This window comes from Drosophila subpulchrella, chromosome 2L (genome assembly GCF_014743375.2).
Source record: "Drosophila subpulchrella strain 33 F10 #4 breed RU33 chromosome 2L, RU_Dsub_v1.1 Primary Assembly, whole genome shotgun sequence".
In the NCBI taxonomy this organism is placed as follows: domain Eukaryota; kingdom Metazoa; phylum Arthropoda; class Insecta; order Diptera; family Drosophilidae; genus Drosophila; species Drosophila subpulchrella.
Genome location: NC_050610.1, coordinates 12,939,437 through 12,966,619, shown reverse-complemented (window position 1 = coordinate 12,966,619; position 27,183 = coordinate 12,939,437). Strand labels below are relative to the sequence as shown.

At 39.7% G+C, this 27,183-nt stretch overlaps 5 protein-coding genes across 6 annotated transcripts; 2 read left to right on the top strand and 3 right to left on the bottom strand.

The window, feature by feature from the left end:
• Positions 1-402: 402 nt before the first annotated feature.
• On the bottom strand, positions 403-5,314 carry LOC119548488 (sialin). The gene is made up of 4 exons (XM_037855762.1): positions 5,093-5,314; positions 1,802-2,812; positions 1,068-1,354; positions 403-1,007 (listed from the first exon to the last, which is right to left on the bottom strand). Exons 1-4 carry the CDS (start codon positions 5,130-5,132, stop codon positions 825-827), a joined length of 1,521 nt encoding a protein of 506 aa, XP_037711690.1. The 5' UTR covers positions 5,133-5,314; the 3' UTR covers positions 403-824.
• Positions 5,315-8,263: 2,949 nt separating this feature from the next.
• On the bottom strand, positions 8,264-19,019 carry LOC119547489 (1-phosphatidylinositol 3-phosphate 5-kinase). The gene is made up of 5 exons (XM_037854378.1): positions 18,655-19,019; positions 11,294-11,743; positions 10,390-10,651; positions 9,476-9,768; positions 8,264-9,403 (listed from the first exon to the last, which is right to left on the bottom strand). The coding sequence occupies exons 1-5, from the start codon at positions 18,845-18,847 to the stop codon at positions 9,279-9,281; spliced, it is 1,323 nt and encodes a 440-aa protein (XP_037710306.1). The 5' UTR covers positions 18,848-19,019; the 3' UTR covers positions 8,264-9,278.
• Positions 19,020-20,472: 1,453 nt separating this feature from the next.
• Positions 20,473-22,277, top strand: LOC119546885. Its single transcript, XM_037853501.1, has one exon. The coding sequence runs from the start codon at positions 20,501-20,503 to the stop codon at positions 22,121-22,123; it is 1,623 nt and encodes a 540-aa protein (XP_037709429.1). The 5' UTR covers positions 20,473-20,500; the 3' UTR covers positions 22,124-22,277.
• Positions 22,278-22,421: 144 nt separating this feature from the next.
• On the top strand, positions 22,422-23,899 carry LOC119546886. Its single transcript, XM_037853502.1, has 2 exons — positions 22,422-22,814; positions 23,112-23,899. The coding sequence occupies exons 1-2, from the start codon at positions 22,507-22,509 to the stop codon at positions 23,830-23,832; spliced, it is 1,029 nt and encodes a 342-aa protein (XP_037709430.1). The 5' UTR covers positions 22,422-22,506; the 3' UTR covers positions 23,833-23,899.
• On the bottom strand, positions 23,826-26,992 carry LOC119546884 (TBC1 domain family member 23). 2 transcript variants are annotated; one of them, XM_037853498.1, is made up of 4 exons: positions 26,783-26,992; positions 25,059-26,421; positions 24,301-24,986; positions 23,826-24,048 (listed from the first exon to the last, which is right to left on the bottom strand). In XM_037853498.1, exons 1-4 carry the CDS (start codon positions 26,797-26,799, stop codon positions 24,027-24,029), a joined length of 2,088 nt encoding a protein of 695 aa, XP_037709426.1. In that variant the 5' UTR covers positions 26,800-26,992; the 3' UTR covers positions 23,826-24,026. The 2 variants fall into 2 exon arrangements, with proteins under 2 accessions (XP_037709426.1, XP_037709428.1); XM_037853500.1 differs by having other exon boundaries at positions 23,826-24,986; positions 26,783-26,991.
• Between the last annotated feature and the right edge of the window lie 191 nt (positions 26,993-27,183).

Below are 27,183 nucleotides of genomic sequence, written 5' to 3'. Positions count from 1 at the left end.
ACAGAATGTCTTATTATACATGCACTTTTTTAATTTAATGGATGAGTTCTATTTCAATTAAAATGTTTACTTAACCAACCCAAAAATGTTTTATTAACCTATTTATTACTTAATTTTAACTTGATTCTCATGGCTAAAATTCCCCTTCTCTTTCGCGCTTTTGAGGTATTGAGCTTTCAATTTCAAAATTCAGTATGGAATAAACCTCTGTTCATATGTTAGCTTATTACAAAACCGTAAACAAATTCCTAGAATTTTATGGAATTGTAAGTTTTCATAATGCTCAAATGCTCATATTGTTCGTTCTGAAAATAAAAACAAAAGTGCGGTTATTGACCCGACATTTCCATCAAAACTGAAGGTGAAACCCCATTGCCCCTTCTAAACTTTAGAAAAACTCATTGCATTCACTAAGGCGTCGCTTTATTTGTAGACAACTTTTGAAATCAAGAGTGTTAAGTACATTAGGCGGGCTGAAGTGTTTATCCGTAATAGTGTACGGCTACTAGCTATAGGGTTACAGCGATCTAAAGATTACAGTGCACACTCTAAAGAGGGAGCGCATACAAATCGGGTTCCAAAATGATCTTAACATATTCCGTGTTTTCTGTGTTCTTATAGTATTTAATATAACGAAAAACCGTAGATCATTTTTAAATTCGATTTTTTAAGAGCTTCCTATTTCGCGCGTACAATGCATAGTTTGTTATTGGTATTTACAGTCCAGAGATGACCATTCCATTTTTGCTTCGTCCAAATGATATCTGAATTAGCAGAAGTTCATCGAGTAATTTGGGCAGAGTAATCAAAGCGAGATTGGGGATTTAGGACTTTTGGGGCATCTCTTTCAACGGAGTCTTTTCATCCTTGGCCTCGACATCCTTGGGGGATCCAGACTTGTTCCACGATTGCTCGCTACCAGAACCCAAAAACACAAATACGAGGAACTCGATGGCGAATAGGACAATGGTCACTCCGAAGATGATGCGCCAGGCTCCAATGTTTTGCTGGAAAGTTCAAGAAACCAATTGATTAGGGAAGAACTAAGATTGCAAACTTTTACTTACATTTCCCTTTGTGACGAATCCTACGAAAAGGGGCACTATGATACCAGGTAAAGTAGCCGCCGTGTTGGTCAGAGCCACCAGAGTACCGGCGAAGTTCGGGGCAATATCGATGTGATTGGACAGGAAGCCGGAGAACATGGAACCCATGGCCACAATGCCGATGGACATGACGGTAACCGCCTCATAGTGACGGCATCCAATGTAGCAGAGAACCAGCAGGCAAACTCCAGGGATCAGGGTGCAAATGGAGGTGGCCGTCTTGCGGGCAACGGTGGTGCTGATTTTACCTGGAATTCGTAAGAAAGTAAATATAAATATAAATAATTGTCTTTTTATGATATAATATGATATGATATGAGGATGTGTAATTAATAATCGGAAAATGTTTTTTAGGAACACTCTATATGTATAGAGTATATGTTTCTAAGAAATCTATAGGTTATTAATATTTTTGTAACCTTAAAAATTCTTGGAAATATTTATACCTTTTATAATTATTTATATTAAGAGAAAGCAAATCCAAAGTATTCATAAATTATTCAAGTTCTTGATCTAGATCTTGATAATTCCAAAAGGGTAAATCAGTAAAATAATGAAAAAAGATAAGATTATAATAAATATAGTTGTTTGAACTCAAAAAACAAAATTTCGAAGAACTAGAAATAAGATTCTATTAGTGGTATAATTGTAAGTACTATTGTTATGATACCCATGTACTTATTATATTTACTCACCCTTAGCCTGCAGACTGTCCAAAAGCTTTCCGAGGCAGATACTGAAGATGATCATGGGGAAGTAGGGCAATGCACTGAGAGCCGCATTGCTGGCCACGTTGAACTTGAGCACCTGCTTCATGTAGAAGGGAATTTCGATGAGGAACATGTACCAGCCGAAGTTGCTGCACGTGTGGGCTATCAGAATGGCCCAGAAGGGAACGGACTTGAAGACCTTGACCCATGGAACTGCAGGATGATGCTCCGACTTCGTCTCAGTGCCCAGCGAACTGTTGATCATTTGCCGCTCCTCGGGGCTGATGAAGCGCTGCTTGTTGGCATTGTCCTGGACCAAGATGATCCACAGTATCATCCAGATGCAGCTGAGACCACCCATCACATAGAACACCGATTCCCAGTCCAATTTGGAGGATATAATTCCGGCCATAAGGATGGAGAGCGCAGTTCCCGCCGATGTGCCCACATAGATGATGGTGGACATGACCATGCGCTCGGTGGGCGGAGCCCAGGCGGCGATCATCACGTGCATGGCCGGAAAAGAGGCTCCTCCACCGACGCCTTCGAGGACTCGCATCAGGATCAAGCCGCCCCAATGCAATTTGGTAAACGCAGGGGTCAAGATAGTGCACACCACATTGATGGCCACCGAGAAGAGCATCACCCATTTGGCGGAGAAGTTCTCGGCCACGTGGGCAAGGGGAATCTGTGAAACGAAGTAGCCCCAGAAATAGCAACTCAACAGGGTTCCCTGCAGGGGTTCGCTCCACACAAATGGTCCTTGCTCAACTGTCTTATTGACAGCCTCGTCATTTCCTGGCGGGTGGCATTCCTCCACCAGGGAAACATTCGAGCTGCTGTCACCTCCATGTCCATCAGTAAGACCGTTTGCCTGGATGGCCGTGTGATTTAGCATAGCCACCATCGCTACGCTAAGATTAACCTTGAGTCCGTAGACAATGGCCATGCCGATGGATCCCAGGATAGCCAACACATAGCGGGCGGGCACAAGTTCTAAAAACGGAAAAAAGGATCTTAAGTATAGCAAATGAAGATTGCATAAACTGAAACTGCTCCCCAACAAGTTTTTGTTATAGTTCAAGATGAGTTTTTGATGAATTATTGAATATTTTAATATCTTTGTTTTATTATATAAGAAAAACAAGTTATTTCAATCCAATAGATCAAGCTCTATATCAAAGTTTTGATCTGAAAAATGTTCTTCAATTTTAAAGGTATAAAGAGTTAAGAAATCCTCAATTTTGAGGTACTTAGGTACTTTTAAAATATTTAAAAATATAATTGACATATACAGGTATTTTTTTAACAGAAACAAATAGATTTTAACCATCTATTTCAATATCCTGAAAAAGCAGTATATCTTAAGAAATTAAAAGATATTTCACTCTGTAGTGTGGGGCAAGTCAATTTGATTAATGCCAGCGATATTCGTATTGGCCAATTCAATTGCTTCTCGACGAGTTTCAATTAGCATTGATATGGTAAGCTAAACAATACCATTTAAGCAAATTAAGGAATTAGTTCTAGGTTTCTTTCGCTACTTCTTCCCGAACCCCGAGGAGTAAAGACAAACAACTGAAGACAGTCAAGGCTATCCGAAGGGACATTACCATTAAAGTATTTTTAGGGACATGCCATGACACCACTTGGGTGTTTCGAACCCAATCACCTAGAGACCCACGAGTTCTGCATAGAACCGGCCACTGATTACTGGCAGTTGGGTAGGGTCAGTATTGCACGCGCATCGATAGCTGACCGATTATAATCCACACCCTTTTCAAATCGGTAAGGGGGCAATCATGTCTGGCAATTATTAGCGCACGTTGCGATAACGAGGGGTATAAATTTGTGGTCTTTGTTTTCAATTTCACTTTCATGGCTGTCAGAAGTGGGCATTCCGAGCTGGCAACACGATTATTTATATTTGTTAATGGCCGGGATTATTATATTCTCAATGTCTTCAGATATACCCTATTCTACGAAATCATTTTAGACCAGGCAAATTTGAATAAAATTATCATTACTTTGTTATTTCTTGGTGCCATACAAAAAGTTTGTTTGATTTAAATATTAGTAATACTAATTTCTTATTGATTTTAATATTATAGGAAATTATTAGTTTATCCCCTTTAACATTTCTCCGAAGAGTAACCTTCCTTCGTTGGTCGTTTTCTTCTTTATACTTTATTACTTAATCTTTATTTGCATTGGGTTAACTGTTGGAAAGCACCAATACCTTTCAGTTGGTAAGTATTTATAAATTTACCAAGACTCATTTGCTTGTTTGATTAGGGTGGGCGTTGAGGTAAAGCTCAAGTGCTTAGGGTAATCTATAAAGTGCTAAAATAAGAACGACTGATCCTGGATAATTTCTCCATTTAGCAAAATCGAATGGCATCTACGTAATAGTTTGAAATATTTTAAAATAGTTTATTATTATTATTTATTATTTATTATTTTTTTAATATTTTATTATAATAATATTTGATTAGTGCTTATGAAAAAATTGGGTTCCATCTCGTCGTTGTGACACACCATTCAAATAAATAAGTGATTCAACATTTCATAAGCACTTGACGAAATATCAAATATCCTATTGAAATATATAAAATGTGAGCAGTGAACATTTGATAAGACACTGAATCAAAATATTTCAGTCGATATCATAAAAAAGCTCTATAAGTAACCCCTTTGGGTTCTTTTTGCTTTTATCACAAAACTCAAACAAATGTCACATAAAATTTTTCGCATCGTTTGATTAAAGTAAACACTATTATTTACCACACTCAAAAGCTTGGCAAACTTTCGCAGTTTTGTTGGGATAGGTAGACGAATTTCGAGAATGTCGCGGTTGTTTTTGGTACGCATACAAATTGGCTATATATTTGTATGTCAATATTGTTTATATCTATGACTTCCATTTGACCTTGTCCGGACATCATACCCTGGGCATAAAATCGCCAAGAACAAATCAAATATGCCTCGTGGCGTGGGCAGGAATCTAAAAAAAGCCACAGCAACCTAAAAACATAAAGGATATGCCCCACACACAAATACACACGCAATAAGGAAGATTTCTGGAACTCACGCACACGAACGACCTTCCTGCCGGTTTTTGGAGGTCAAAGTTGTATCTTGAACATTGTTCTTGGCCTTGCCAAAAAGTCTTTTTCCCACCCACTTGTTGCACTTGTGCATCATCACCGGCTGATGCAGTCCACGAATGCAATCTCGAAACAGATGGTTCCGATTTACATGCAATCCATAACTTACTGCCCAATATGCTGCCTTTGGCGGGCACTTCGTCCGGCATCTTGGAGATCCCTAATATATGTATTCCTTACTGCAGCCGGCGACCCGGGAATGTTAATATTTTATTTAAACAAATTGAGATATATTCTCGCGCCTCCGAACCGAAATAACGCAATCGAAACCGAATCCGTTGCGAAATTCACGTGCGATGCCCTCGAAAGTTGCTCATCAACTGAAGCGGCTAGCTGGAATACTCTTTGATTTTGTGCGTCGTCCCCAAAAAAAAATTCTCGTTTCGCCTTGGTGTACGTGTGTATCTGTGTTTTTTGGTTTTTGGGACCATATAGTGGTGGTGGGTCTCGAGTTTTGGGATCTTGTTCTCTGGTCCCAAGTGATTTGCCTGTCGTTTGGCGCGTATCTTTGGCTTCGTGCTTAGTTTGGGTTCGGAAATGGTTTGTCATACTGCCCGACATGTGAACGATATGCCCCCTCCATAGGCCTCAAAGTCGTATGCCTCATATAACAAACGCCACTCCCCTTGGTAAATTTCATTTGCTTTTCATTCGATTGCATCGTTACTTTTAGATACTTTTGGCTCGTGCCCCCGCTGGGTTGCTGTCACTGCTAAGTTGGCTTTTACAAATGCGCCCACGCATTTGACTTGGCCAGCATACCAATGGTCTATCCCCGTGTTTAGGCCAATTTCGAAACACTTCATGAATGAAAGGGAAATAACAATTTAAGCTCTTAATTTATGAGCCATCTCTGCTGAATTTCAATTTAATTTTGATCAATTTTGTGGGGCTACGAAAAAGAGAGGTTTTAAATTATCTAATATTTATTCAGAAATGTGACGATCTTTTAAGTTTACTATATAACACGCCAAAAACACAATTAAATATATAATTAAATAAAAATAAATAAATATTTGTTTATTATTTTTTAATTACCAATTTAAAAAGTTAAGTACCAAATTATTATGCAAGCAAATGAGGTTAATACAAATTCGCATTAAAAAATTAAAAAAACTTTGGTCATTAATTAAATCTATTATAATTATATAAGCCTTGTCAATAAAGTCGCCTTCCTCAACTCATATACAAAACCACAAAAATATAATTTTGTCTACAGGTGGATAAATCGAAGCAGTCAGCATATAAGGCGGTTGTTAAACATGCAAAACGCGTGCATAAAATTAGTATAAATTTGTTAGCCCATCTAGACCTAATAGGCTATCATGGAAGTCCAATTAAATGTATCAAACATTTTTTATTGTTGCGTTAACTTTTAGATTTTTATACATTGATGCGCAGAGTTAAATAATTTAATTGAATCTCTTATTTGAGCAGTTAATTAACACCAATCTTACGATCCAAGTTTTCCAGCGGTTTGATTTCATGATAAAAGGTGCGAAATCGTGATGCCCGTGGGGGGAATAGCTAAAACAAATGATATTTAATATACTTCATAGATTGAGATCTATTAGTTGTCTTTATGGCTCAGGAAATACATTTAGTTTATTGGGTTTATCATTATATGTTCGATTTAAGAGCCCTTAAAGACTTTTCTTGCCTCTACCAGGTTTTTCTTTCTGGTCATTGCTCATTTGCTGATGAGATATGCAAATGTCCCTCCAGTTCCCATTCAAACCCGCATCCAGTGGCTACCCCACCATTCCTCCAGCTTCAGGCTCCAATGCTTTTGGACTCGTTATGTGTATTACACTCCATACATATTAATGCCCGCTTTTTTGCCATTTTCCCTGTTGTTTGTATTTACTTAGTTTTCCTTTGCCATATGGTAACAATTTGGGTTTCAGTCGGGGTGGTTTAATGTATGATACAGTCTGCAACGGACGAGTAACCGATGCTTTTTGATAAGATATGAACTAGCAATCCAATTAAATCTGTGTTCCCAGGCATACGTTGTTATTAAAATAGAATTTTGTGCATTTTGATTAGTTTATTAAATGAAAATAGAATATAAAATAATCGATAATTCAATGAATTATTAACCTAAAAGTAAGTTTAAAGATAAATAGAGTAACGAAAGGGTAACTCGAAGTCATTATAACAACAATGACTTCCCATCGATCCCCTTCCAATTAAACAAAAAGCAGAATACTAGCTCAAATGCATTTAAGTATCTGGACCTCATCTACGTTATTCACAGTGTTTTGTTTATTTGCCTTACTGTTTATGGTATATATGGTATTGTTTATGGCTGACAAGGGCCTGCTGGGGTCTGTTGGCATAAAGTTGGATCTCATCAAGCGTCCGGGCCAGAACTTTGTTGTCCATTTCCAATGGTCACAATAGAGACTTCATGGCTGCTTGGTTCCCTGGTTTCTCCGGTGAATATGCATTTGTGTCATTGGGATTTGCATGGAACATTAAAGAAGTACAAAGTACGGGGCGTACCGATGATGAAACCCATCTGAATTCCGATTGATGTCAACGCGTGTGCGGAGGCCAATTGGTTTTTATTTAATTTTTGGCACACACTTCGTTTGAAAGACCAAAAGCGACCCCCTTTTTCCACTCGATGTGTCTAGTGGTTAATTGGCTTTCATTGAATTGTCTCCCAATTTTCAATTATTTAACTTTTCCCTCCAAATTTTTTTGTCTTGGATTCGGTTGAACACAAAACGTGGAAAAAAGAAAACGATTTTTATGATTTTTTCATTGAGAAACTGTTACTGCGCAGCTGAAAAAACGAATTTCAATTCGTCTAATTGTAACTGATGATGATTCTTGTAAGCGCCAAATTGACACATTTAGATGATTTGATTCCCCTTTGAAATGGTTAGAAGAAATGCTTTTAATTTACCATTTTTATTCAAATATCTGCCATTTGCAACAGCAATTCAGTTTCCAGGTCAATGAACTGAACCCCTTCCTTTGTAAAACCCCCATTTATCAAATTTTTCATTGGTTTTCAAACCAAAGACGTATTTTATTTAATCGTAAATCAGTTGCTTGTAAATAAATATATTTTTAAATTAAGCTCGCGCTAAGAACTTAAGGCGTAAATTAAAGGCCAAATATTCAGGGACCCAAAAAGTGTAAGGGAAAGTATATAATATTATAGTTAATTGAGTGTTCATTTATGTATATATATTTTTATGTATTGTATTGTATACACACACACATATACGCTATTAATGCATTTTAAATACTCCTCAATCATGTGTATCTTTGTATAAGTAATATAATTTATTTTTGTATCATATTCCATAGTACAATATGTATGTATATTTGATTATTACCAAAAACAGTCAGACAATTTCATTCAAATTAAAGATACGCCTCTCCGTCGACGGCATAGAATATTTAAAATATTTATGCTCCTGAGCCACTTCTTAATTTCGACAAATAGTTTGCATATTGTATACATATAGTTATATATATTTTACCATATATTTAGCTGCGGATATTCATTAGGTATATACGATTAAAATTCTCATCCGTTGTCAGATCGTTTTGTCCCCAAGTCGGCGCGTGTCTATATAAAAGTGTAGTTCCCAATGAGGTGGCTTTATAAATTTTTCAGTTTTAAATTAAAGCGGTTAAGAGGACCATTGTCGCTTCTGAGCTCGATTAAGGTTGAAAACTAGCCGATTTTGGCGATTGTTGCCATCGATATATTTGTATATGTTTATATATTTGAACGTTTTCCACTCATTTTTTTGTACTAGTCGGGAAGCCTCTAGTTCGATAAGTATTACACAAGTAGATACAGATAGTTGCGGTTTCTCTGAATTTCAGTAATTGTACATTTAGTTGCCATAGACATCGATTTCTTACAGGGATTAAGTGGCATAGATTCGGTTTAGTTCCATTTCGGTTAGGCTAAAGTTAGATTTCGTGGGCAAAATCGCCGAACCCTTTTCGGCCTCCTAAAAACATTGATTTGATTATGTTCTTGACATACAATATATATTAATGTTCATATGCATATAACAATAATTTAATTCTTGTTAGTTGGTTTAAAATTGAAATTCTACACAAAAATTGCACACGAGTTGACCTTGACACTATCTCATTACGATAATTGAATTGGAAAGTTGGTATTTTTTTTGGGTTTCATTGTGTTTTTTTTTGGATTATGTCATGTTCAATGTTCAAAAAAACGAGAAATACTCTTCGTGGGGCCTGTGGCTATCATTAAATACTATATATGTAGACTATCGATGCGTTTGGGATCTTTAGAAGTACTTCTCGCCATTATAGCTGGATCCACGTTCGGCCACGGGTTCGTTCATGAACTGACTTTGGCTAACCGAACGCTTCTTCTTGGCCACCATGTAACGCTGTTTTGAGGAACCAAAACCTAGGGATGTATTATACAATTTTAAATATATATTCTGGTATGTTATAAGTTATGATATAGATTCAAACTTACGGCTATTGACTCCACTGTACTTGTGCTGGCGCGGCAGGTACTCGTACTTGGGCATCACCTGGTTCTGATTTTGGTTGTCCAATCCGTAGTAGTCCACCAGAGGGGGTTGCGCCTGTACGGGCACATCCATCCAACTGCCCGCCGGCACATAGTCCAGATCGGCATCGGAGGCGATCATGGGCACCGCTTGGGAGTTCTCCACATCGGTCTCCTTGCGCGCCCGTTCTCCGGCCTCCACCAGAGCGACAAGAGCCAACATATCAGCGGGATTCAACTGGGTGTCGCGCTTCAGTCTAAAAATAAAGAAAACAAAAGAAAAAAACCAAATAAAGAAAATAAGTATATTGTAATATTAAGTTAAGATACTGGGGAATATATTATCTTTTTCTGTCAGCACCGTAGTTTCTAAAAAATATTACTCATACATAGTGTTGACCATGCTTTTACCATATTTTGAATATATTATATAAAAATATTGAAAACAATAGAGAAAATACAAAATAAAGAATATAAGTATATTGTTAAATTAAGTTAAGTTACTAAAAATGCATAGTCGAAGGCCCCGCACTTACCAAAAGTATGTTACCTATTCAACAATAGTTTTCAAATGGACGCAAATACATTTTATAAAGTTGTTCGAGTTTTGAAAATTTTTCAACTGATTTTCTCTTTAATAAATATTCGAAAATTGGTCTTTTATTTTTTCACTAAACAGAGTGTAAAGCCGAATACCCCAATTATAAACATAAGAGACTGGGGAATGAATTATCTTTTTCTGCCAGCACCTTAGTTTCTAAAAAATATTACTCATACGTAGTGTTGACCATGCTTTTACCATATTTTGAATATAATATATATTAAAATATATTTTTAGTGTGGTGTTTTTTTTATTTTTCTTATAATATTTTACCTACCGCATATCATTGAAGCGTCGGTATTTGTTGAGGTTGATATTTTCGCTATTATAGCCACTTCCACTTGAAAGGCCACTCGCACCATTTCCACCAGTGCTGCCCAAGTTGTAGTAGATGCCGCGCTTGTTCCGGTCATCCAAGTTGTAGTTCCGGTTGGCATAGGTCAGCGGAACCGAGAGGGGAATGCTCTCCAGATAGGCCTCGGCATTGAGGAGATTCTGCAGATTATCGTAGGCCTTGTTTCGGGCACTCGATCCACTCACTAAACATTTGATATTAAATGAAAATATTTAAATATGGTTTCGGAGTTTAGCAATGTACTACATTTGAAAAGAATATTTCTTTAAAAAGAAAACAACTATTAAAACGATATGGCTAGAACATGTTATATAAGAATTAAAAACTAATACTTTACAAACTCAGTGGTTCTTGTCAGATTTGTGTAAAAGTTATTTTGTTGTTAAATTTTACTTTTCTTAAATAAATATGCATTTATTTGTAAACTAAAGAGTTTGAATACTAAATAAAAATGCTATTTAAATGCTATTTAACCTTTATGCACAGATATAAATATTCAAGAACATTGTTTTTGAATTGAGAACATTCGTTCTTAAAAACCGCGTAAGTACATCTCGGTATCAATGTTCTCAATATTTAAACGAAATATTGAGAAGAGAAAAGTCAAATTGAGTTTATTTAATCACTTTTTGATAAGTATACAGAACTAATGGTTTATTTGTTGAGAAATACATTGTAAGTACCGCCAATACAACTTGATTCAGGTAAATATAAACATTTTTAGCTTCAAAAACGTCTTTCTAGTTTTAAGAACATTTTCATCTCAGATAAGAACGTCTGAATATTCTCTGTGTGTTTAAAGTACCTATAATTAAGTTTAACCCACCTCTTCGCTCCGGCACGTAGTCATCGATTTCCTGGAGGTCCCGTTCGCCATAGCTGACCGGAACGGCGGCCTCGTAGTCATCCGACCAGACGCCACTGGGAACATCGCTGTTGTAGTCGCTGGAGGCCAGCGGCGAGTACGGGTTGTACTCGTAGTTGATGCCCCGCTTGCGCATCGTGGAGCTGGCCACCGCCTCCTCCAAGGCAGTTGGCTCCTCCTGCAGCTGCTGTTGGCTATTCTGGGCGGCAGCGGCCACGGCGGCCAGGATCTCATCGTTGGAGGGCAGGGCATAGATGCCGGATGGCACCTGTTGCGCCTGGCTGGAGGAGATCGGAATGGGATTGTTCCGGGCCGAGGGAGCATTGCTAAAGGAAGCGGGCACAATTTCCGGACTCGACTTCTTGTCCGCCGAGGGCACGGCATTTGCGGTCGCCTCCTCGGAGCGTTTCGCTAATGGAGAATCGAAGCAAAGAGCGGCAGGGTAACACAAATTGGAATTGAAATTTTCCATTGCCCGCACTCTGGGGCACTACAATATTCCATTTCCCATTTCCCCGGGCTGATTCAATAAATTCGCAACCCCCGCGGCCAAGTGACCGCAAAACCAATTAGCCGTCGTCCACCAAACGAGCACCATAATTGTTTTATACACTCGAGCATATTTCTCGGTCTGAGGTAATTGCTTTTAGCGCCCTGACAGCCGGGCTTATATTTATGTTTATATATACATATGTATACAGCCAATGTAATCCCCAAGGACACCCCGTGCACTTTGGTCCGGGTCCTAAACTAATCCAAATCATTTTGCTCGGATGACATCGAATTGAATAGGGGTTCCGCTAATTGGCCTGGTTTTTAATATCTCGCATCGGTTGATAGTAATAATCAAGCACTGGCTGACGCCAATTAAGTTATAGTTAACACTTGACATGAGCCCTCCACATGAGCGGGTTTTCCAACTCCTAATCCAATCCCGAGTTCAGGTGGTACGTGACAGCAAAAACTCGTTAAACTCCCCACCAGCGGATTTTGTTTCAGCATTTGGCAAAGTTCCGCGAAAATATATATAGCAACACCCATAATTACTAGGGGGTTTTTTCCTATGGCTTATCTGTGTCAAGCAAAAAAAACTCTTAACGAGGTAAAAAAAATAGTGACGATCGCACTTTCAACGCACAAAAATTCTGTTATCAACTTTTGTGACGAAAAATTTTAAATTCGACAAAATAACTATACTATCTAAAATCTAAGTTTAAAATATTTCAGCTTGTACAGACATGGGCATTTTCTGCTGTAACTTGCCGAATGAATACAATTTAGATAGTGAATATATTTTTTCGAATGTAAAAAGTACCCCAATACCATGACTAGGAGTCGTCGCCATGTGGCTTGGCTATTGAAAAAACCAGAGCACACGGTTCTGACCCCTAGTCTCAGCTGATCGCCACCTAAAATTAGGTACTGTAGCGTCATTACCAGTCGGCACCCTCGAGGAGGGTTCAGTATGGGGATTTTTGCCGACCAAAAAAATTGTGTACAAACTGTACGTAATTCGGGGGAAATTCACATTTGCATCGATACAAATTTCCCCCGAAATTCACTCGAAGATTTGTGACACCCCCGATAAAGACGATGACAAACTTGCATTTTATTAAGAATAATAAATGTTCCGTTTACCTTCATATTCAAATGAGAATGAAATATTTCATATAGTAAACACAGCATGTGCTTGTAGCTTAAAGCTACTGGCTTGGAAATTTGTATCATATTTCATATTTTTAGGATCCACTACTGCTCAAAATTGTAAGTACATACATATGTGGGTTTCGTGTTCGATTCCTAAGGCAACTTAATAATTGCTGAGGGCAGGTCTTAACATAGTTTCAAATTTTTTAAGCTTGTTGAGCTCTGAAATATTTCGTTGTTTATTTAAATATTTCAAAGCTCAATAAACTTTAAAAACAAAGAATAAAAATTAGAAAACGTGCCCTAAGTAAATATCGAGCTGTGTGTTAGCAAATGAGCATAATACCTGTGACATAGGTCCTATGTACTTAGTGTTATAACCAGTAGGGTATATTTATATGTACAAATTAAAGGAATCTCAAGGGCTATATAGTTTCAAATTCCAAAAAAATGTGTTAAAGATCGAAAGTTAAGGAATCACAAGAGCTATATAGTTTGAAATTCCAAAATAAATCGTTTGAAGCGACTTGGGGAAAATAGCAAAAGAGTGTGAAAAAACTTTTAGCTATAATTTTTAAAGCCTTCCAAAATTGTTTTTGATTTTGATTTTCTTCCAAATGAGCTGGATTTCATTTTGAGAAGTTCGATAATCTTGTTTTGGAATAGCTTTAGAAAGGTGCATCGGATTTTAACAAATTGCCATTGATCACGTGGTTTTATCACACTCAGAAAATAAGATCCTATAAATGGACTTAAAAATGTGCCTTCCATGTATATTTAAGAACTAAATAGACTTAAAAACAGTTAAGGGCCATAAAGCAGTCCCTATATGGACTTAAATTCATTTTAAGTCCATTTAGTTCTTAAATATATATGGGGGCACACTTTTAAAGGCCATGCATAGCCATGACTAGCAAATTTAGGTCAATTTTTCTTCAAGGTAAAATAAAAGTCGATGGACCAAAGTTAAGGACATTTGTTTTTTGGGTGCAGGAACATAGTTATTCTTATAAACTCAAATTAGTTAAAATTATTTTAATGTAATTTTTACAATAAACACTTTTACCGCTCTTTTTCCAAAGCAATTGAAATTTTTAAAAACTTGGAATGAAATCCATTTAGTTTTTGCATTACATTTCGATTGGTGTATTAAGCGTTGTTTCGAACCATCGCAGTATACCTGCGCGCTTCGTCACTACGCGGACTGCCGTCCACAGCGATGGAGCTTTGATACTCGATTATTGAGAACACAGATATCATTTATAGTGTGGAGTGGGAATGATAGCTAAATAGCTATGATTTATACGACCCCAATCATTAATGTGTGATTAGCTTGTGGCAATTGGAAGGGGCCGGTGTGTTAAATAGCAGGTTATCAGGAAATGGTATTCCATAAAATTGTGGTGAAAGAACATTTCGAAATATTTATTATATTTCCTTTTTAGATATATTCATGTGTCATTGATAATACGCTTGTTAAATACATCAAAGTGAAACACTTTTCACAGGTTTTAGTAAGTTGTACCTCACACAAGAAGTCAACTTTTAAAATGTCTACATAAGGTGTGAAGGGGTAAGGGATTGAGTCATATCTTTAATTTCAAAGTGATGACCAAAATAATGAAAGGATGAAAGTTATACTTTTAGGTACCTTTTTCAAGCTCTTAGTCATATCTTTAGTTTCAAAGCGATGACTAAAATGTTGCCTTGAAATATGAGTACCTTCCAAGAAGCAAAACGCACCTTTCTCTGAAATTCTAGCTGAGTTGTGAAAATGTACATACTTTAAGGCGACAACACAATTTATGGATTACATGTAACCCAGTTCGCAATGCCCCTGGGTCCTTGGGTCAGCTGAGAATTCCAGAAACCTTCGGGCTAAATGATTCCAAGAATTCAAGTCATTTAGTGCCAACAATGCTCGTGTTTCGCCTTTATTCCACCCACGCCATTGCCGTTAAATATGTTTATATGTGCGGCAAATGTCCTGCTCTCGTATGTCCATCCATTTTTTGGGTGGAATGGGAATGGGGTGGCACTTTGGTACTTGTATAAATAAATAAATAATAATAAAAAAAGCAGCCAGGCTCTGACGTCTGCTGACGTCGTCCTCGACATTGTTTTTTTTTTATTTTTCCCCGCAAGAGAGTGTTCACTGAACTGTAAAAGTATCAACAAGTTGTTTGCTACCCGCACACAGCCATACATGCGCAGAGATTAGGGGGTGTTGGTGGGTGGTGGGCGTGGGTGGTGTGGGTGGCATTCCCCCCCTACCCATTAGGGTGGTTCCTTAGCTAGCAGCTGTTCTAAAAGTCGGGCCACCACAGACAACACGACATGTACATGAACACAATTAACGCCATGGCTAAGTCCTTGGGCGTTTTTCTTTTTATTTCTCTACCCCTCAGCAAACAGAAATAACTTAATAACCACAGCATATGGAAAAATTTTCTGAAAAGCATTGGGAGCCTGTGGTTTCTTGGGATTGGAACGGAATTAAGCTCCGAGATCCTTTCCCTGAATATTTCATAATCAAGTCGATGATGTCGACGGGCGACAGCAACGGCCAATAGCCATCGCTTTTATAAATATTTAATGTGCACACTTGACTGCCAACCCGGCTGGTGCGTAATTTTCATCGCTAGGGTGGACCCTGTTTTCACTTTGCATTTTTAAAGAGTGTCAAGAGTCCCAACAGCTGGACACTTGAAGGCTGTGTCTGTTTGCCTTTGTCATTAAGCTGTCATATGTAATTTAATAAACCAGATGGGGGGGGGGGGGTCCTACGACCACCAATCAGGCGGGGGACTTAATAAATCTATTTAGGGCAAAGTGTTGTGGGGGCGAATTCTATTAGTGCTTTCTCCAGGGACAATTACTTCGAAGTATACTTAGAAAAGTGTGACGGGGGCCGATTTAAATGTCGGCTAAAAGTGTTCTTATAAAGTAAGAACAGCTGAGGACCTTCGAGAAGTCATTTAGTTCCCTGGAGATTTTTTAAGGATCTAAAATAATTAAAAAGATTGTCTTTTTATATGACCCTTTTTAATTAGAGAAAAGTTTTTGCCAAACTAAAGAGGTCTAGGTCTCAACTTTATGGCAACATACAATACGAAGCGAAAAGGCTTCACTGTACTAGCATGTTTCATGTATCACTCAAATTCAATCATCATCAGTGAAATCATTTTCTTAGCCACCTATCAAAGTATTCCATGCAAGCTGCGCTATAACTGGTTGGGAATTATAGTGTCGCCAGACCGTTAAACTTCGGAAAGCTGATCAAGTCTTTAGTGTGATGTTGGACTTTGTTTTTGGATCTCTATCATAGTTTTCCGTTGCAGGCAATGCAAACTAATGGATATTGTAGTACACAGAATTTTTTTCTTCAAAGAAAGTATTTTTCTGTTGTTCAATATACTATATTAGATATTTTAAAAATATATAACAAGCATGAATAACATGTTTTACCATTAAAAACTCAACAGGTATTATTAGCATCTTAAAAAGATGGATAAATCGTCAAACTACCATTATAAATCATTTCGAGGCATACATGTAGGCGTCTTTTTAAAATGATTTCAAACATCAAGCAATTTCAGCGATAACCTTTAAAAGGATTGAGGTCACTTATGGGGGTGTCACAGAAATTCCTTCGGTCGAAATTCAGCGGAAACTGGTATTGATGCTTACGTACATTTCCTTTGAATTTCGCCCGAAGAGATTTTTTTTTAGATCATGGTTTGTCAACTGATCCATTTCATTGCTTTCTATAGCCATACATTTTCCATACATTTTAATTGGCTTACGTTTTTAGCTTTCGCAACAGAATGTCCACCCCAATTAAATTTCTCCATTTTTTTTGTGGGCGTCCTGCTTTTGACATTTTGATGCGGCTGCCGATGGCTTTAGGCGATTGACATTTGACCAAAGCCCCGCTGATATTTTAGCCTTACTTTCTGCGGTTTGGGCCGCTAACGAACGTGTTGCATTCGAGTGTGTGTATGCATGGAGGGAGTTGGGATCGAAAGGGCTTAACAGCTTGAGCTGGCTGCCTACTTAAAGGCTCAATGCTGCGGTGAAAGTGGGTGGTGGGCGTTGGGTGGTCGGAACTTTCTCCCAAGATGTGGTGAAAGTTGAATGGCGATGCTAGGCGAAAGGCGCCAGGCAAGCAGAAAATGCTAAAAGCGCAGAAGGGGCTGAAAACTTTCGCCTAACTTGCTTTCTAAAAATAGAAATGAAATCGCGCGCACGTACGCACACTTTTACAGGGGCAAACACACACACACACACACACACCCACTGGTTACATGTATTTGCTGCACACGTATGTGTGGAGGCTGGCCGCCATTTTGTGTGGCAAACGCCTACGCGATGTTTAACTGCGCTGTAGGTTGCTACGTGCTTGTGTTGGTGAGCTCTTAGCCACATACATGTATGTACAGTGTAAGTGCACTGCGAGAAATGGGCGGTTTCTGTTTAAAAACACTGGAAAAAACCAATTAGTTTTGTTCCATATGAAAAAAGGTTTCGGTATGGTGAAAACCTTGATTTTTAACATTTTTAAATATGTATGTGTTTTATCTAAATTAAGTTTTATTCAGTTTAAGATATAATAATTAAACTTCTTTTGGGTTGAGTTAAAGCTAAATTAAAAAAAGGTTTTAAAATAATTCGGTTATTTTGCACTAATAATTATATCGACTGATTTTATTTGCAATATATTGCATTAGTCAGTTTTTTAGTGAGTAAAAATGTATTGATATTGTATCAAAATATATATTAATTAAAATATATACGAGTATTATATCAAAATTCAAATTTACTGAAAGTCTTAGGAACTAAATTATTAGTATAATTATATAGCATACTTTTTGGGGTTTTAGCTGTTAAGTACGAGTTATATTAAAAAAAATTATTTTAATAAATTAAGTAAAGGGACAGTATGTACAAACATTATATAAAAGGATTATATCGGGGTTGAAATATTTAAATTTGTGTCACCTTCCCTTTTTACTTACTATGTTAAGGTTTTAAATTTGTGTCACCTTCCCTTTTTACTTACTATGTTAAGGTTTTAAATTTGTGTCACCTTCCCTTTTACTTACTATGTTAAGGTTTTTTAAAATATTTAAATATGGTCACCTTCCCTTTTTTCTTAATGTTAAGGTATGTTAAGGTTGTTTTGCTCTAGTTTGCCAGCCATTTTTTTGCCGTGTAGGGAAAGTAATGATTCACTAAGCCAGTGTAAGAACAACAACCGCAGGATGGAAATTTGTGAAATCGTGCAAACCGGAAGGACGGGGGATTTTTGGGGAGGGAGCAGGACAAGACAGCAACGTCGCTTAAGAAGGCGACAGCTGTCATCCTGGCGCAAAACACCTACGCAATTTCCTGGCGAAAACGGCAAACGGTAAATGGGAAATGGAAAATGGAAAATGCTAAATGAGATGAGCACCGAGATGGAGCCACTCGAGCGGATATTCGGGTAGTACCCAGACCCAGGCCCACCGAAAAATCAGCAGGCCACCCACGCTAATTTCGCCTGGGGGCGAGAGTTTCTCAAAAAAAAGAGAAAACTCGAAATTTCCCAATGACCTTTAGCATTAAACAGAGGCGCGAGTGGGCGGCCATGGGGCGTATCTGCTGAATTACCTGATCTGAACTTTAACACTCACCTGCTGCCGGCTGTTGCTGCTGTTCCAGCTGCTGCTGTTGCTGCTGCTGATGGAACTTTTGACTGGCGCTGGTGGAGAGCTCCGTGTCCTGGGCCAGAACGGAGGCGGGCACCGCCCAGATCAGCGGGCTGAGGCACAGGATCAGTGCCGGGATTACCAGCAAACTGCTCCTGGGCATCGAATTGTTTTTCATATTTACGGATCTTTTTACTTTAAGGGGTCTTTTCACTACTAAAACTGGGATTCAAATAGGATATGGATGCGGATCTGGCCGTAGGTGGGAGGTCGACTTCGACTCCTGGTCGGAATGTCCTTTCTGCTCTTCCAGTGGTCTGCGCACTTTGACTGTTCTGAATGAACTGACGTCCCAGCGACGCAGTGCAACAGTTTTTAACTTACTGGCCCCGATTCCGTGGCGTTGGCCGTTGGTTTGCAGACCCAGTTCCACCCATGACCACCACCATCCCACCCACAACTTACCGCCCAGTCTGCACACAACCTACGTCACTCTCATTGATAAAGAATCGCAGACCTCAGAGGAGCCTGCTTACGTACTTCCCTGGCCAGGCAGCTCGGTAATCCTCCACTGCGCCTGCGCGGAATCTGCAAAGAGCTGTGTTACTACCTGGTCGTATCTGTGTGCTGCTATGGTGTTAGATATGCCTCTATGACACTGGTCGTTATGTAAAGTAAGTAATTGATATGTTATACATATTATATGATTTGTATTAGAACTTTCATTTATTAAATAATTGTTATTAAATATAATTATAAAGTACATACATATATTATGATTATATGATTTGTATACATATTATAACTTTCATTTATTAAATAATTCTTTATAAATATAATTATAAAGTACATACATATATTATGATTATATGATTTGTATACATATTATATGATTTGTATTATAACTTTCATTTATTAAATAATTGTTTATAAATATAATTATAAAGTTATAATTAATAAATCATTTGATTTGCTGTATGCTTCTATGGTGTTAAATATGCCAAGTTAATACTTTATTGGCCAATTAAAGGCTTACATTATGAAATAATTTCCTTTGAGAGAAAACATGAATTCGGAGTTACGTTTTATAATACAGTGCAGCTTGGAAAAGGTAAATGAATGATAAAATGTATTCCAAATCTGAAAGTACTCATCGAAACCAGTCAAACCCCACTTGGTGTTCCTCTGGTAACAAGAACTGGCAATATGAACAACCTCTTGATACAGTTTAAATATTTACTAAAATATTTCGAATGTGTAATTTTTATGTAGAAGATAAGCAACTTTAAAGATCATTAAAATGTATACACTTAGTTTTTCAGCTGTGCTGCTATACTTAAACATTTGTAATCAAGGTTTGTTATTATGATAAGCAAAAAATAGTTATACTTGTAGAGATCATGAATTCACATTTAATAGTTGTGACTCAGGCCCTTTATTTTACATATACATATATAATATATTTGTAAGAAAACTGAGTGCCTGTGTAATTTGATTATATACAAACAATAATTCGATCAAAGCTACAAAATTCTGTTTAACTTATAATATAAAGGCAACGACACTATTTAACAAAAACTTTATTTTATTTCTATTGTATGAACTGCCTTCATTTATAAAATACATTATTGAGAAAACCTGGCTGGTAAGTCTTATTTAACGCTGGACTTGCGAAAAATTTAAGGAATTACATACATGCAAATGTATATCAGTAATCGAAATGCTAAATCAGCAAATTTCAGCTATATTCCATACCTATCAAACTCGCTTCCCAGTAGCTTGCTTTCAGTTTAACAAGGGTCTTTGGACTGTAAGGCCACAAGTGCGGAAAATGATAACGAAAAGTGTTCTGTTCATCCCAATCACCTTGTTGATAGGGTTTTCCCTCGGGACTCCAGTTGATCGGGACGGGAATGAAAGTCCCATGACGATGAAGGGTTTCAACAACAGCCTTGGCACCTTTGTGGAGTACAGCGGTCGGGCATCGATAGCCTTTGAGGATTGGACCATATATGCCAGCTTTAATTTGGAGTCTCTTTTTCCGGCCTTGAATGTCTTCAAAAAAGTCTACAAAGCTCTTCGAGATAATTGCATAAATCCCAGACTGTGCCCAGATATTATTGAGTTGATAAAGCTTTCGAACTCTATTCTTCAAGATGGCCTGGTTGATACAGAGGACCCTCTGGTTTTTAAGGCCAAACCTTTCCCTATCGGTAGAGACGACATGGCCAACGAGATGACGAATAAAGCCTTTTTCATAGACAGCACAATAAACGTTCACGTAGGTCTAGTGGAACCCGATATTGATTCTCTAGACTTTGAAGCCACAGATAGCCCAGACTGGTTTATTGAAAAAATGAAAAACCATTTTAATCATTTGGGTGCCCAATTAAAAAGGTCCCAGGATGCCATACTTGATGCAGTGATTTCCTCCCTTCAGGGGCAACTCAATCCACTTATCCTTTCCATCAAGCAGTTGGATGCGGAGATGCTTAAAATTCAGGCCCATCTTCCACAAGGACGTCGACTGCCCTTCGATAAATCCACAATCTCTGATATTTACCGCGTTGCTTCCGTAATACCTCAGCAGTTGGAAAACCATTTGGTCTTCCAAATCTCAATGCCCCTGATCGATGTGGAACAGTTTAATATCTATCGACTTACACCCATTCCGCGGCTGGACAATGGCAAAATCCAACTGGTGGACACAGAAACCCCTTATCTGGGCATCAACGATCATCTGGACAGGTATTTTCCACTCCAAAACCTGGATGACTGCACTGAATTGGCCGGAGAAAGGTTCGTCTGTAAGCACAATCAAATAACTTATGGAAATGGAGATAACAGCCTTGCATGTTCCCTGGCTGCCATACGGAATCAGTCCTCCAAGGACTGCACTTTCCGCCAGGTGGATAGGAGTAGCATGTGGACCCAGTTGGTGGAACCGAATTCGTGGATGGTAGCCCTGACCAAAGAGCTGAGTTTGATGGGTGTGTGCTCTGGGGAAAGCCAGGAAATCAGGATAAACGGCAGTGGAGTCCTGAGCATTAGAAGTGACTGCATCGTCCGGAGTGCAGCTGTTACTCTGCAAGGGGAACCCCAAAAGAGATTTAACCTGAAAAAAGGATATGCAACGTTGCAGTTGACCAACAAGACCTCCCAGGAAATAGGAATCATGGAATCGTTTAATCACCTTCTTGAGATCGCTACCCAACTGAAGGTGTATCAGGAAAAACTCGAAGCAGTCGGGGATTATCCAATGACCGTCGTCGTTGTTTGCCCCGTAATTGTGCTGCTCACCCTATTAATTTCGCTTAGCTGGTTATATCTCAACCATCGTAGAAGACAACTCCCAGGGGCACAAAATCCAGTCAGCGATATCGAAGGTCTCCAAGACACCAAAAATGAAACCACAACCAGTAATCTTCCACTGCTGGAAAAACAAGACATTTAGAAGATTTCAGGACTGCAAACCGATCTTGATTCATTTAAAAATCATTTTGTATTTGATTTTCTTAATAAAACTTGTTAAGCGGGTTAGCTTTCTTTTTTTATCAAAATATTTTCGAAAAACACTTTATAAAAACAATGGCTACACATTTTTAAAAAGAGAACTTGAAGACTATAAAGAAAATAAATAAAAAACTTAGAAATCCAAGTAGAGGGATGTTTATAAAATTTGCTGGAATCTGCACTTTTTAGACATACACTGGGTGTATGTATTCATAAGAATATCTTAGAGGTTGCAAAATCAGCTCAAATCTTGACTTCAGTGAGCAGCCCACTGCCGATTCCTTTCAGTAAGCAATGAACTTATAATGGGATCGGTTCAAAACTATGACATCCAGAATGAAGTGCTTCTTCATATTCCTCATATTATGCAATCCCAGCTCTCAGCTTGCTACAGACCCCCAAATCGACGAAAGTGTAGCTCCCGTGTCTGTAACACAGTTCAATAATAATCTCGGAACATTTATTGAGTATAAAGCGCAAGTTATAACCAAAAATGGCGTGCTAAAGTTTCATAATTTCTATGCTTATCAAGCACTTGAAAAAAACATCAAATCTCTGCAAGAACTTTGCCATGGACCCGACCTCGCAGAGTACCGCAACACCATACAAAACTTGGATACTGTTGATCTTGAGTAAGTTAATCTCAGCATTTTGGGGTATATAGTTCTGTACTAACTTAATATGTGTTTTATTGGGAGCGAGTTGGTACCGTTGGTTACTTCAACCTTTTTATGTAATGTATTAAGCAGTCAGAGAATAGAGATACCCAAAAATGTATTATTTACCTGGAATCTTTTTTTTTGCCTCTGATTTAGACTGGCGACAGAGAACACTTATCCGCGAAGTGGATTGCGCCCGTAATAGTACAATTATCCATCATTTCAAACCATTAAAATAATGAAGAACTTTCTTATACCCCGTTTCTTCAGAAACACAATTTCGGATTTCGTTCGTACTGTTTATCAATACACTGTGCCAAGCACCTGGGATCAAAAATTTAACCTTTACCAATTGACACCTATTCCCAAATTGCATCTAAACGGCACTATCGAGATTTTGGACATTGAGAGCCCATACGTAGGTATTAATGATGAGCAAAATATCTATTTCAACCTACAAAATTTGGATGACTGCTTGAAAATGAATAGTAATACATTAGTTTGCGAATTGAATGGTATCCTCACAATCAGTAATGCGGAAGTGCCTTGTGCTTTAGCTGCGATCCGAAATCAAACCTCCACAGCCTGCACTTCTCATCTTGTCATGCGAAACGCCATATGGACACCACTTCTAGCACCAAATTCTTGGATGGCGACTGTCAAGAAGCTCACAATAAATGTTGCCTGCTTCCGAGATGAACCAGAACTGAAAATACACGGTACCGTCGTTTTAACGATTCGCAGCGGCTGCAGAGTCTTTGGCACACCTCTAAATATCCAAGGAAGTCAGCGTAAATGGACGCTTTCCAACCGGTCTTATGCCTACCTGCAACCCACAATAGAAGAGAAACCGGAAAACACTTTGTTTCCATATATCACTGGAGCTGTCGTAATTATTTTGATTTTCCTGTGTGCCACCTATTGGTATTACCATTTGCACCAAGGCTCTCGGTTTTCCTTTACCAATCGAATAATGGAGCAAGGTTTATAGACCTACTAATTGTGTCGATTATAATACAGTTTTATTTGTTTGGTTTAATTGCAATAAATATTAGTTACTCTCTTCATTTACACGTTGTAAGTCTCAAGGCTTCAGTTAAGGTTTCCTTTCATTGCACTTAGAAATTTAGAAAATCTGGGCCAAGGGCAGGGCATGCTGGCGATGTGATCTGGGACTACGTTCCTCTATTTTCTCCATTTCCGGACTCTGCAACGAGTGCTCTATTTTACAATTGCAGCAAGGCGCCTTCGTTTACAATAAAAACTACAATTTGTCAGCTACTACAAGGAAAACATTGCCAATTACAAACTAGTTACAGCGCTCTCACCAGCGCATTGCACTTTGTGTCTCTGAATTTGTATCAGTTTCTGTCCGTGTGTGGTTGTGTATGAAATAAAGCTTTATGCGGGAAGGGGGGGAAACAAGAAAAGCATGTTGAGGACGATCACTTTTTCCTACTTGGCGTTGTCCAGCACCTTCATTATGTGCTTTGAGACAAGGGCCGTTGCCTCGGCGGCATTTGGGATGAGGAAGCGATCCATGTCCGTGATGAGCAGGCCGTCGCCATCGGGGAACCCGTACTTGAAGGTAATCAGGTCGCGGTGTCGTTTCTTGGCCGTGATCTTTACGATGCTGGCCAGCGGTCGTCGCACCATTATCTGCGCCTGACCGCGACCCAGTTCCCGGAGCACAACTAGTTGGCCGGGCGTGATGATCAAGTGACTGTCGTACATGTAGCCGCTCATGTGCACCTCCTGGCACTTGAAGGCATTGATGATGTCCGCGGTTTTAAAGTACTGGTTCAGATTAACGATTTCCTTGCCATCCCCAGCCAGCGGTTGATCATCCCGCTCACCCGTCCCGTCCAAGGCGTCTTCGTTCTCATCATCAATGCTGAAAACAGGCGCTACATTGCGGTACCGCTTTCCATTCCTCTCCTTGGCACTGACATGGCGTTCCTGGGCCGGCGCCGCTGGTACGCCATTGGAACCGCTGGCCGAGGCTCCGCCATTAGCACTGGGATTCACTATGATGTCCAGCAGTTTTCCCTTGACCTCCGCAGACTTTGACTTCATGGCGGCGGAGAACTTGCTGAACAGGTCGGTAGAGGAGGGCGTCGACGTCTTGAGCGGCGCTGATTTTGTCTGCAGGCGGAGAAGTAACAGGTTATACATAATTGGTTTAAATCAAAGTAAATTTTCATTTTCTTATCTCACCTGCTGGACGTTGTGCTGCTGGCAGACAAGGCACTTGCGCACATTGTGATCCTCCAGGCAGTCGGCCATGTGGTCGCCAAAGTAGTCGTGAATGGAGGCGTAGCCGCCGGTCAGCAGCGACACGTAGTGGGTGTTCTTCTGCAGGAATGAGGCCACCACCATGTGTGTGTACTGGTCCTCTTCGACGCGACCGCTACCCATGAAGCACAAATGCTCGCCCCCGGCATTCGAATTGGCCTCGATGGCCTGCCGCTGAGCGGTCAGGAGGCCCTGGACGGCGGTGGCGAAGGCGACCGGTTCCTGGAGCATCAGGTTGCAGTCCAAATGGAATGCCGTGGACAGATGACCGGCGTTGTACTGCTCAGCCGGTCGGCAGTCCACGAGAAAGAAGCGCACTGCATCCGGCACGGGGAATTCTGTGGCCGAGTTCTCAACCAACTCGTAAACGGAGACGGGCAAGCACAGTGCCTGTGACACCTTGTTGGCCTCCTCCTGGCTGCGCGGCGTATCGTTTTGCTTTCCATACAGTGCTTTTAGATAGTCTGTCTTAAAAGAAGTCGGTGTCTTGAGGGCATAGTACTGAGCCAGGGAGCAAAAGTCGGGGACATCATCAAATTCCAGGGCACACGGCATGAGGCCCAGGAACTTGATGATCTCCTCCTTGGACGAGCTCCTCATCTGTAGGATCTGCTCCCTTCCGTTGATCAGGATAATCAGCGCGAGGAAAAAGACCATGAAGGGGTCGGCGTTCTGGAAGTACAGGTCCCACATGGCGATGATCACCGACAGGCTGCTGCAGGATGCGAAAAGCGACTGGAACCAGGTCAGCGAGTACAGGTCGGGCGTGATCTTCTTGGTGTCCAACAGGGTGCACAGCTCCGGATCGTGGTAGAGCAAGAGCAGCCGGAAAACATGGAAGACGTTGCCTTTGGGTCGACAGCCCTTGGGTATATAGGTGTCCCGTATGGACTCGAAAAGGTTGAAGGTATCCGAGCGATTCAGCTTCAAGGCGAACAGCGGGAGCAGCAGCTCTATCCAACCATTATCGGGTTCATACTGTAGGTTCCTGTTCTTGCAGTAGAACGTGATGATGGACTCCAGGTCGGAGACCACCGAGACCTTGTCCTCCTCATCGTTGCCCATGCGATCGACATGCCGCTGGCAATCCTCGCGCAATTGACTCTGGAAGGGCAGGTCGTAGATCTCGTTGAAGAGCGACATCTGATCGGATTTGTGGCGCACATCCAGGCACACTTGCCACACATCCGGGCGCAGGGCCTCCGGCAGGGCTTTTCCCTGACAAATGCCGTAGATGTCGTTGACATTGCAGTCGTCCAGTAGCGCCGACTCCAGCTCGATGATCCTACGGAGAAGAGAATGGAATGGTATCCATCACAATCAGTTGCTTGTTTTAGTCATGTACACATGAAAATAGCGGGGTGAAGGCGACGTCAACGTGTCTAAATAACCAGCTGCTGATAAGACGCAGCCCCCCACACTGAAAACCTCCCCAGGTGCTCCACCCCGCTGACCCTGCTCCAAGCTGCTGACTCAATCACCGAAACAAATGGTCGTCTGTTCGAGAAAACCATAGGCTTGGTGGCCAATGAAAAACTGACCCTGTAACTGATACATATACTAACTTGGAAGCTGTATCTCCAAGGAAAGACTCCCTGACTAACCTTAATTGTTGACGTAGCCCCAACCCAATGTTTATTATTTACCACATATTCTCCTCCATGACTCCGCTTTTGGCCAAATACTTCGTTTCCGTTTACAAATGCTGGCTTAGTGCACTCTCTTCAGCTGGAGACGGCCAGGTAGGTGCATTTTCTTACTATTTCAGGTGCGAATTATGATTTTTGTGATATTCCAAATTTATTTTGATCGAATTTTGGTTACGTTTTAAGAGACGGGAGGTGGTTACGTTTGTAAGGATGGGAGGTGCTTACGTTTAGCACGGGGCACGTTAGAGATGGCAGTGCTTACGTGACCACATAACGGTTGTTATTCCTATTTAGGTTTGCAAAAATATCGGGGTTTTAATAACGAAAACAAAATGATGACTTTTAAACTAACCAAATACCAATATTTAAAATTTCGTAAGTTGAAAAAAAGACTTTAA

Excerpts from the sequence above, each read along its gene's own strand:
- LOC119548488 (XM_037855762.1), bottom strand. The coding sequence starts at position 5,132 with ATGCCGGACGAAGTGCCCGCCAAAGGCAGCATATTGGGCA. Across the intron at positions 2,813-5,092 it reads CAAAGGCAGCATATTGGGCA|AACTTGTGCCCGCCCGCTAT; the intron begins GTAAGTTATGGA and ends TTCCGTTTTTAG. Across the intron at positions 1,008-1,067 it reads GATTCGTCACAAAGGGAAAT|CAAAACATTGGAGCCTGGCG; the intron begins GTAAGTAAAAGT and ends TGAACTTTCCAG.
- LOC119547489 (XM_037854378.1), bottom strand. The coding sequence starts at position 18,847 with ATGAAAAACAATTCGATGCCCAGGAGCAGTTTGCTGGTAATCCCGGCA. Across the intron at positions 11,744-18,654 it reads GCAGCAACAGCCGGCAGCAG|CGAAACGCTCCGAGGAGGCG; the intron begins GTGAGTGTTAAA and ends ATTCTCCATTAG. Across the intron at positions 9,404-9,475 it reads GTACAGTGGAGTCAATAGCC|GTTTTGGTTCCTCAAAACAG; the intron begins GTAAGTTTGAAT and ends ATACATCCCTAG.
- LOC119546885 (XM_037853501.1), top strand. The coding sequence starts at position 20,501 with ATGATAACGAAAAGTGTTCTGTTCATCCCAATCACCTTGTTGATAGGG.
- LOC119546886 (XM_037853502.1), top strand. The coding sequence starts at position 22,507 with ATGACATCCAGAATGAAGTGCTTCTTCATATTCCTCATATTATGCAAT. Across the intron at positions 22,815-23,111 it reads TTGGATACTGTTGATCTTGA|AAACACAATTTCGGATTTCG; the intron begins GTAAGTTAATCT and ends CCGTTTCTTCAG.
- LOC119546884 (XM_037853498.1), bottom strand. Across the intron at positions 24,987-25,058 it reads AGCAGCACAACGTCCAGCAG|ACAAAATCAGCGCCGCTCAA; the intron begins GTGAGATAAGAA and ends CTCCGCCTGCAG. Across the intron at positions 24,049-24,300 it reads AAGGTGCTGGACAACGCCAA|AGTCCGGAAATGGAGAAAAT; the intron begins GTAGGAAAAAGT and ends CACTCGTTGCAG.